Below are 11333 nucleotides of genomic sequence, written 5' to 3'. Positions count from 1 at the left end.
GCTGCAGTATTGCCACCCTTACTGCTGCGCTGCCTTCAGAGCTGGGCGGCCAGAAAGCAGCGGCTGGCTGCTGACCAATGGCCCAGCTCTGAAGGCAGGAGCACAGAAGTTAGGTTGGCAATACCATACCAGGCCAGCCTTCCTTCTGTGCTGTGGCTGGTGGCAGCTCTGCCTTCAGAACTGGGCTCCCAGCCAGCAGCTGCCACTCTCTGGCCACCCAGCTCTGACAGCAGAAGCAAGGATAACCTTGCGACCCCCGCCTCCCCCCAACTCCTTTTTGGGTCAGGACCCTGACAATTACACCACCCTGAAATTTCAGATATAAATATCTGAAATCATGAAATTTATGATTTTTAAAATCCTATGACCGTGAAATTGACAATGCCAATAAAGTCCTGCGTGTTTCAAGCTGGGACCCAAAAATGAAGGCTTCCACAATGCTTGGGCACTTCTGAAAATTAAGCCAACATTTTCACAACACACCTCAAAGAAAGGCCAGTATCTCCAATATACAGAGAGCTAAACTAAGGCGTAGAGGCGCTACGGTCAATGGGACTTATGCTCCTAAGTCATGTAGCTACCTTTGAAACTCCCACCCTAGAACAAGAAGCTTTAAGCTTTCGTATGCACTAGACAATCAACAATGCAAATCCCATTGGCTGGAGAAATTCCATCACAGTGAACAAAACCTCAGCATCTAGACAGGGCACACGTGACGTGGAGACAATACAAACGCGTCTCACTGGGTGCAAATGTCAACCAGGCATGTGCACACGAACCAGAGTACTAGAACTGACGCCAAACCAAAGCCCCAGATGCCAGGAGAGACTGCGGTGCTGAAAGCATCCTGGCCTGACTGGTAAATGGATTAGACACCCCCCACCACAAAAAAAAAAAAAAAAAAAGCCAAGGCATCAGTAAACATTTCATGGTATGATCTCTCATGAACCACCAGGCCTAGAAACTCTGGCTATCCCCCCTCACTATACGTCGGAATGCCAGCTGACCAATGCACTACAGAGGTGTGTACTAGCTTTGGGGTGCTAGAAATGTCAGACTCTAAGAATCACACCGTTCAGCTTACACTCATGCACGGCCATTGCATCTAATACTTGCAGAGTAGCATCTCAGCCTGTGTCCCAGCCAGTCAACACCTGCACCAGGGCAAAACAGTCCTGGGGAAGAGCAGATCCAAACTCTATGAATGGCCCACCATATTTATTGTAGGCCCAACCAAAACCCAGGCTCTGAATTTTGGCGGATCTGGACCTGAATGGTGCAGCTCAGGCCCATTTCTTTCTATTTGTGTTGCCAACTCTCATGATTTTATTACAAGTCTTGGATACCTGATGTTTTCCTTAAAGCCCCAGCTCCTGGAATCATGTGATTAGGTGAGAAGCTCAGCTTTCATTAAAAATAGAGAGGAAGTTTCTAGTGCTCATGGCTGAGGAGAAAGACAAGAAAACATGAACCCTAAAGACTCTTAAAAGCAGAAAGAAAAACAAACCCAAAATTATTTAAAAAAATCTCATGCTTTTTAAGCCAATTCATAATTTCAAAAGCCGGGGGCTGGCAGTACTGCTATTATGCCAATGAGGGTGCTCTGAAGTGAAAGGGCTTCAGTATCAGGGTCAAAACCTTCACGTGAAGCAGGAGTAAGAAAGACAGGAAAAGACACAAGAGAACTGGAGGTTCAATAATCCAATGAATTCAAAGTGGGACACAAGTTATTTAGTCAAGTACGCGGATGGTCTTCCCAAAATGAGCTCCCAAAATCCAGCTGGATGGTTGCCACATGTAGCACTAAGCATTAAAGTTCTTGGAAAGGAAGGATTGGAGACAGGATTCCTAAGAATTTAGAGCCAAATCTTGCAAACTCCAAACTGCCATCCAAGGAAGGATCAAACCCAATGACAATCTGATCCGTCCCCTTCATCAATGCACAATTATTGCCTACGGCCCATTTCCTAGTGCACTGCCCTCTACCCTCTGGAGAAGATTCCATGTCTCACTGCTGGGAAGCTCTTTCTTGGTATTCAGTCTAAACTTTGCCTTTTGTAACGCCAGTCCATTTCTCCTAGACAGGTCTACTGTACCACACTATAGAGTTGAAGGAAAATATGAACAAACCTTCACCTTATACTCAAATCACACCTAATTTGAAGATGGAAAAAAATGGTACTTAATAAAACAAGCTTAAAACTTTTCTTGTTCCTTTCTAGGCATTTTCACACAGCCAACTAGCCATCTGCTCTGTCTTACACAGCCAATCATCTCTCCATGTATTTATACAACTATCTACAGGCATTCATAGCATTAGTGCCCTAGATATTTACACCATAGCATCTGAGCTACTTGCTATTGCTTTGACAGGGTTCATTCTGGGCCCAGCTATGTTAAACTACCAGAGGGGAAAGCGTCTTCCTGGGGTATTTCTGGCCCAACCGGGAAGTGGAGACACTAGAATTTTCACAAGTGAAAGTTCTCTCCAGCAAGAGTTCCTGCCCAAATTTTGCTGAGCTCTGGATAATTTGGCCCAGTATCTGATCTGGTCTCTAGGCCTTTTGACCTTTGCCCATCCCACTAAAACACCATCTGATTAGACACATTTGCAGAGTGGCCAGTGGAGTGTTAGCTGCAGGGAGAGCAGAGTGCACCAGTGGGGCTTAGTTCTCCATGTGCCACTTTGGAAAGCATAAGAACATAAGAAAGGCCGTACCGGGTCAGACCAAAGGTCCATCTAGCCCAGTATCTGTCTACCGACAGTGGCCAATGCCAGGTGCCCCAGAGGGAGTGAACCTAACAGGCAATGATCAAGTGATCTCTCTCCTGCCATCCATCTCCATCGTCTGACAAACAGAGGCTAGGGACACCATTCTTACCCATCCTGGCTAATAGCCATTTATGGACTTAGCCACCATGAATTTATCCAGTCCCCTTTTAAACATTGTTATAGTCCTAGCCTTCACAACATCCTCAGGTAAGGAGTTCCACAAGTTGACTGTGCGCTGCATGAAGAAGAACTTCCTTTTATTTGTTTTAAACCTGCTGCCTATTAATTTCATTTGGTGACCCCTAGTTCTTGTATTATGGGAATAAGTAAATAACTTTTCCTTATCCACTTTCTCAACATCACTCATGATTTTATATACCTCTATCATGTCCCCCCTTAGTCTTCTCTTTTCCAAGCTGAAGAGTCCTAGCCTCTTTAATCTTTCCTCGTATGGGACCCTCTCTAAACCCCTAATCATTTTAGTTGCCCTTTTCTGAACCTTTTCTAGTGCTAGAATATCTTTTTTGAGGTGAGGAGACCACATCTGTACACAGTATTCGAGATGTGGGCGTACCATGGATTTATATAAGGGCAATAATATATTCTCAGTCTTATTCTCTATCCCCTTTTTAATGATTCCTAACATCCTGTTTGCTTTTTTGACCGCCTCTGCACACTGTGTGGACATCTTCAGAGAACTATCCACGATGACGCCAAGATCTTTTTCCTGACTCGTTGTAGCTAAATTAGCCCCCATCATGTTGTATGTATAGTTGGGGTTATTTTTTCCAAAGCGGAGACACATTGCATGACATATTACCTGCATGTGCCAGATACACAGACAGCCTGGGGAATTTGCTGTGTCAGAGGTAAGTGCTCAGCACAGCAAGGAGCAGGAAGAACATTTTTTCCATTATGTGCAGCATTGTGCAACCTATCAGGTGCATTATGGTTGGGCTTTCCCTTTTGCCCACTCCTTTCTCTGAATGATGTGATCTGCTATGGTACCGTGGTCTGCTATGATCTAATATGCCATAGCAATAACAAAACCTTAGAGGACTGGAATAGTGGGGGAGCCCTGGGCTGGAACAGCAGGGGATTCCATGAGTTAGGACTGTGGTGCACTGGCAGAGCAGGGGGGGGGGGGGAGAAATCCCAAGAGTTGACTGACATGGCAGGAGGTGCTACAGATCAAGGTTGTGCCCCCCATGTTTTGACAGTGTCAGCGTTTATGAATAGCGTAATGAATGGTGTGTGGGTGTGGTATTGGTGACCTGTGATATGCAGGAGGACAGACTAGATGATCTGGTGATCCTTTCTGGCATTACACTTTATGACCTTTAATACCTGTGACTTAAATGACCAGGCTGTTTGGAATCTGTCTGGCAATGCAATAACTTTTCGAGATAAGGCCCAATTCTCTTCTCATCTGCACCAGTTGGTGCAACTATTTACATTGGTTTTTTTTTTTTTTGGTTTTGCACAGGTGTATCTGCAAACCCCTAGTGAATGTGCTGCACCAATATAAAACTTGAAGCTGGGATACATTTTCCAGGATTATGTTCTTAGTAAAGCCTAACTGCTGCCCCCTAGTGGCCACATTTTGTTATAAACAATAACATCTAGACAGTGCAATTTAGCACAGACATATCCCTATTCAGGCCCAGTTCTAGAGGGTGGGCGTGGCTGCCAAACCATTATGCTGCTCACTGACTGGTTTTAATTTTTGTTCATCCGCTGAGGAAAGTGGTGGAAGGCAGGAGGGGGCTGAAAATATTTTCCACCTTGGCTGGCAAAACGGTGAAGGCCGCTCCTGTCTCTGTTCTCCCAAAGCTAAAGAAAACTTGACTTGAATCAGGGTGAATAGCACCACTTCACTCTCTCTAATGAGGTTAAAAGAAACCAGTGTTTAATTAGAAAAAAAATCCAACAAATTTCCATACTTATGTTATGAAATCAGAAAGAAAAAACAGTCTAATTTGCACCCTTTACTTGTTGTGTGTCTCTCATTTGGGATAATGAAGACACACCGATCAATTTCATTTTTGCTAACAATCAGGTTCTGATCAATTTCACCTTCAGGATCTCATGCATCAAATCCAATGCTGCAATCTTTAGTGATACAAGGGGGATCCTGATTTGCTTTAAAAAGCCTACTTTCCATTAGAATTAAAATTAAAAAAAATACAAAACCCACAACAATAGGAACATTTGTACCAGCCTTTTTGTTTAATAAAGGCTCCGTTTTCACAAAGTCCAAAACAATGAGAGCAACTTAACATGACAGTGTCCCTTTGAATAAAAGTTCTAGCTGATCTTTAAGATGTCATGTTTCAGAACAGACTCACTGGCTTTACATTAGGGCTGAATCGGACTCATTGTTTTTTCAGAACCTAGCTAATGACACATATCTGGAATGGTGCAGCACAAAAGCTACAAGCCAGAAAAATCTGAATGCAAGACCGAGGTCTTATCTTTAACTCACACTGACCCCCATTTGGAAGTTTAACCTCTGCTTACCTATTTCTGTAAGTCACGCCATCCAAATATAGTCACACTAATGGGAAAAGACTGCAAGGCCCTGTACACAGAAAGAATATCCTGACAGCTGGTACTACACGTGCAGTACACACAGGAACATCCGTCTCCGTTTTCTTTGTGGGCATCATGAATTTTACGCTGCTGGGTACACATCAGCCTATTTGATAAGTGGGACTGGTGGGCAGAGTCAATTGAGGCAAAGGAAGGCCCTGCCCCCTTCACTGAGGAAGGGGGGCAGAACCTAGAAATCAACAGATCATAGGGACAAAAAAAGAAACAGCAGGGACTGGTGTGCGGGTCACAGCGCTGGAGACTAAAGTCCTCTTTTTATCTGCAGAACAGGGGTAGCACTGACAAGCTTTTCTCACCCTTCCTTGGAAGGACTCACTAGGCAAGAGAGGGAGGAAGCTCAGTCCTTGGTTTCTCTACCAGTGAAGGGATCAGCTCATGTCAATTCTCTTGACAGTTTTGAAATTAGACTGAGATCTCCCAGCTCTGCCAGTACAGACACCACGGGGCCAGCAGATAGCAACAACCTATGCTGCATTTGAACCAGCGACTGAGTCAACCTCCACTGTGGCTTTTGTCAGTTTGCATCATACGCTTGGTCTGGTTACAAGTGATTGTATGATTTAGGGGACCTAGGGTCTTTTATTTCCTACTCTGTTACCAAGAGATGCTATTAACAGACACACACACATCCAACCCCCTAACTGAACTGAGACATCATTTCTCCAATAGACTGTAGCAGCATGTTGGCTCATTCGAGCACCATCAGCCATGGTACGGGGCCACAGTAGAAGAGGCTGGAGAGAATCACAGATCTTTAAAGACAGTCTATTTTCTAGCCTGATCTGCTGGCCGTTGCAGTGCTTCCTACAGCAAGTTAGACAGTGCTTTTATCTAGCTTTGTTTTAAATCTCCCAAGCAAGGGGGTGTCACCCCTGCCCTTGAGAGGAGATTTATACCCTTTCAGGTATGTTCTCTCAGCAATGATGGGGAGGTTTTGCAGCTTGTGTAGACATACCCAAGCTAGCTTTAATCTAGCTTGCTTGGGTACTGGAGCAGCGGAGCTTCTGGCTGCTTGAGGAGTTATCCAGGGTTCCAGATGGGCCTGTACAGCCTGTGCTGCTGCTGTTTCACTGCTCTGGTATCCGAACTAGCTAAATTCAAGCTGGCTCAGATACGTCTGCTCAAGCTGCAGTCATACCCTGGGATTGCAACAGAGACACACCCATAAATCACCCCTTTGCAGACGGCAAGCACAGGCCTGATGCCCCATTTAAACCCCTGTGATTTAAGTGGCTGATGGGCTTGTGCTGGCCCCCTCTGCACAAGGGTGAATTCCACCCACAGAGCCCAGAGTTAGAATTTTTCTTCCCCGAGATCAGCCTGAATTTTCCCTCCCTTCACTTCACCCCGTTGCTCCTAACTAGACCCTCTCCTGTTGCCTGAACCAATTCTGATTCCTCCCTGGCGTTCACACCCGTGGTGATGCCTGACTCCAACAGATTTGGGGGCAGGGCTTAGAACTGGGGAGGGATGATGAGCCTGTTAAATGTCATTTACCTGCGATCCAAGTCTGAACTGTTAGGAGAAGAATCAGAACGCAAAGCTCCAGCTGGAGGACCTCTTTCCTGAAGGGAAACACAGATGCATATGAAACCGTTTCAGGGTGAGGAAGGAACAAAACAAAAACCAAAAATCCCCCAAGACCATCCCAGTTAGAGGGAAAAGGCTGGCGCTGCACTGCACAGCTGGGGCCATCCAGGAATGAGCCCTGTGGAACCTCCAGTAGCTCTGAGACCTCAACCATGAAGTTCAGTGAACTTGCATGGTCATCTCTCTCCACCCACTAATTGGTGGGAGAAAAAACCCCGTTGTAAATGCTGCATTTTTAAATGAATACGGCAACAAAGGGGAGGGAGCATCAAAGGCACAAATGAGAGTTAAGCATCCAACTCTCCACTGAACGTCGAGGTGCTTCTGTGTCTTTGGAAATCATCCCCTAATTGCTGCAAAAGGGAAGACCTGGCTACAGAAATCTGCTGCTTTTACCTCTCGTGTGGTCTTTGACTAGGTTTTCCTTTTAAATGTCTAAACTCACTTTTTCAAGCATGGGAGCCTCAAGTTAGGTGCCTAAATAAGGATTTAGGAACCCAAGTAAAATGTTGCTGAGCTCCTCTAGCACCCATGGTTTTCAGTGGGAGTTGTGGGGGCTCAGAAACTCAAAGTCCTTTAACTTTGGGCAAATAAAAAACTAGAGAAAAAACAAAAAGGAGCTAATCTCTGTGAGTTAGTAAATGTAGGGTCAAAGGGTGCAATTTTCAAAAGTGTCTAAGTGACTTATGAGCCCAAGTGCCATTTTCAAAAGTGCTTTTGGAGTTAGGAGCTTAAATTGCATTGAAAGTCGATGGAAGCTAGGCTCCTAAATTACGTAAGTACTTATTCTTTGGGGACAAATCTTGATCCCATTGAAATCAGTGGTGAAACTCTCCCTAACTGCAATGGGAACAGGATTCTGCTCAAAGAATTGGCATTGGTTTCCTCACAAACAGGAAAAATAAATCCACCAGCTAGCCACAAAGTCGACACTCTGTTGGCCTGAGGTTCAACCTTTCAATCCAGATGCAAACTGCTCCCAAGTTCAGGGTTGCTGGGATCCTCTTGATGGAGAACCATGAAGGAAAGGTGTGTTTATCAGACAAAAGGGACAGGAAGTTTAGTGCACGTCACAATTCAATCGCTGGCCTTCCTGCTGAGATTGCCACCAGTAAGCTAGTGCCAATGATGATGCTGGCCTCTATCCACTGGGAACAGAACTAGACTCTTAGCTTCTCTTTTATAGGCAACAAAACACCCCTCACATGGTATCAACTCTGCATCACAGTCTAGCCAGGCTGGCTTCAAACCTGTCTCCGCAAGCCAAAAGGCCCTGTGTATCCTATTGCCAACCCACTGATCAGTAGAATTTGTCTCTACAAGGCTTGCAACAAAAATGGAGGCCACTTGTCTCAGTGACCCTTGAAGGACAATGGGTTAGAGGATTGATCCTGAAAGGAGTTTCATTCTTGGAGAATGGACTTGGGAGACTCTGGGCTCATTGGAAACAAGACTATTTAGAGAGAGAATAAATATTCTGAATCTCCATCTAAATACGAACCGGAAGCTATAAATGGGGTGCCATTTGGATATGCCTGGAGTCTGCATTAGTTGTTGACAATGGCAAGTCCCAATTCACCTTCCAACCGAGGATTAAATGTTATTTTTAGGGTTTTCAAAGCAGCCTAAGGCAAAGAGGTGCCCAAATCCCATTGGGAGTTGTGATCTTAAGTACTTTAGTCCTTCTGAAACCCCATAAGAGATTGTCCCAAAGAGCAACCATGAGGAAAGACAGAGAAGGAACAACGACAGCTACGGAGAACCAGACGTGAACGCTGACCATTTATGTCTCTTCCAAGAGAAGTAAAGGCCTTTCCCTAATATCCCAGCAAAAGCTGAGACAGCCCATGTGTCAGGATACACCGTGTGGAATAATTTATCGGTTCTAAGAAGTTCAGCCTCCACATGGCTGACGGCAGGGGACTCTCATGGGATAAAGTGGATCAGATGGACGTGAGGGGCCAAAGTCAGGACAGTAACTGAATTTAGAGCCGGTGTATCTTACGCCTTCCGCTGCGCCCCTCAGTGTGCAGCCTACACCAACTGAGACAGTCAGACATGTCGATGGATAACTTAACGCTCCCCAGACATCACCACATCTGGATTTTGCTCACTGAACCTGAGGGATTCTAAGCGGGGGAGTGGAAGATGGTGTAGATCACGCACCGAGGAGACCACACAGTAAAGTACGCCAGCTTTAAGTCCTCAGACTCCACCTCGGAATCTGGCTCATTGAATTTTGGCCCAGCCCTTCCCCTCACCAGCACTGCTAGTAACTGGACGCAAGCACTGCGCCTCCGGCCCACTCACATACAAGAGAGACGGATGCAGCTGCCAGCATTGCAGAGGTTGGACCTTTCAGGCGCTTGGAGTGGAGCGGGACTTGGGAACAATCAGACGCAAGCGTTGGTTCTCCACCAGTCTCCCTCAGAAAAAGGCACATTCCAAATAAGCCAGCCCTTTACCAAAGTGACAAGATAACGTTTTACTGAAGGACTCGGGCGTCCCTCTGACAGGCAGTAGCCTGGGACAGGAGAGACGGCAGAGGGGGAGGGCTATTAGCACAACTGTCTTTCAAGAATGCAAGGGAGTCACCTTTAATCCGACAAATGCACAGGAATCCAACGTCTAATGTGCACAAATGCAGCTTTGTTTAATGATTATCCTGGGCTATCACTGCTTCCTGTACCAGGCTGCAATGGCAGAGGGCCCAGGCCCAGAGAAGACAGAATGAACGTTTCCCCCAAAAGACCTGTCATTTCAGGTGTTGACCACCCGCAGTTCCAGCAGAGCTCGGCACGTGCCCAACAGTCCTGAAAACCATGTCTGAGGTGCCCGAAGTTGGGCAGGCAAAATCAGAGGCCCCTTTGGCTGCTGGTCACTTGCCTGTCGTCCCACAAGGAGATGGTACTGAAGCGAAGGCTAGAAGCCAGGTCTCCTGAATCCCAAACCATCTGGCATTTTTTAATCTTTAACAACAGCAAGCAGCACTTTCCACTTCGCCAGTGAACTTTGTGCAACACTTTACACCCATTAACTAATAAAATTCTCATCCCCCACCCCTGCCGTGGGGTAGCTAACACGTTATCCTCTGCATATTTACATATGGGGAAATAGGCATAAGAAGGTTCGTTCTCCATCCAGGTTCTGATAAACACACCCATCACTATGGTAAAGTGACTTGCCCAAGGGCATGCAGCACGACAGTATCAGAGCCAGGATTGGTACTACGGAGTTCCTGGTTCTTGATCTACCTGTGGGCTGGTAACCCCAGAGGAACAGGTTCTTGTGAGAGGTTTCTGGCATTCCTAGGCCAGAATGCGGAGTTTTCAGGCAGCAAAACAATTTTTAAATCAAGTTTGGATCTAAAAAGCAGCTGAAGGATCCACGTGTGTTCTTTTCCTCAAGCCTGTTTGCGGATCTCTTATCTACACATATCTACAGCTTCAAAACAAGCCAAGCACCTGCAGCAGGTTACTTTGATTAGTCACAGAATAGACCAAGTTGTTGAGGATTAGTAAGTGGTAATAACGTTAGAACCTAAGCACTGTACTTACTGGTAATGCAATGGATACCGTTTTGGGGGTCTGATTGGACGGGTTCCATTGGGATCTTTATAACTGAGGGAGTTGGGAACCGAGGCTGGGAAAAAAGTGGGAAGAGCCAGTGAATACATTGATTCATACAGACATGTCTGGGGTTAGCATGTCTGAAAACATACTCATGCTGATGAAAATACAGATGCCCTTCCGCATTAAATGGATCAGTCTCATGCATATGGCAGAAGGCCAGGATTTTCAAAGGAGTCTAAAGGATTGGGTACCCAGTTCCCATTGAAAATCCCATCCTAGACATCTATGTATCTATCTGCATGGTGGAAAGATCAGCATCAGTAACACCAATTAACATTAATCAGGGTAATATGTTGCCTGCGCATAACAATAGCTTACATTTCTAACACCATTCATGCTAAAGGATCCCACACAAACTATAGTAAAGTCATTTATCTGAAATGGTTTGGGGACATCAGAAACATTTGGCTAAACAAGGGGATTGGATGAGAGAGTTACATTACTTGGTAAATAATTCACATAAGTGGACATAACTAAGATTAGAATAGGCAAGATTTCTAGGTCAGAGATATTTGGATAAATGAGATTCTCCTACAGACAGAAGTCACCCTCCACTAAAATGCAGCCAGCTCTGGAGGGAGGAAGGGAGAATGTGGCAGCTCTTTGACAATGAATGCTATGCATCAGTTTAAGACAGGCAGTGAAGAGAACCATTGTATCCAATTCAAACCGCAAGGGGAGACTACATAGGTAGAATCAATGGGGAAATAAACCACAGAGTTTGT

At 45.5% G+C, this 11333-nt stretch overlaps 1 protein-coding gene across 1 annotated transcript in view; it reads right to left on the bottom strand.

The window, feature by feature from the left end:
- SLC4A5 (solute carrier family 4 member 5) overlaps nt 1-11333 on the bottom strand; it is a 167418-nt gene that overhangs the window by 4209 nt on the left and 151876 nt on the right. The window contains exons 27-28 of the mRNA XM_045003457.1: nt 10534-10618; nt 6884-6951 (exon numbers count right to left, since the gene is read on the bottom strand). Of these exons, the coding sequence (XP_044859392.1) occupies nt 6917-6951; nt 10534-10618 (120 nt within the window). The 3' untranslated portion in view covers nt 6884-6916. The remainder of the gene's footprint in view (nt 1-6883; nt 6952-10533; nt 10619-11333) is intronic.

This window comes from Mauremys mutica, chromosome 2 (genome assembly GCF_020497125.1).
Source record: "Mauremys mutica isolate MM-2020 ecotype Southern chromosome 2, ASM2049712v1, whole genome shotgun sequence".
Taxonomy (NCBI): Eukaryota; Metazoa; Chordata; order Testudines; family Geoemydidae; genus Mauremys; species Mauremys mutica.
This window is presented reverse-complemented; position numbering and strand designations above follow the sequence as displayed.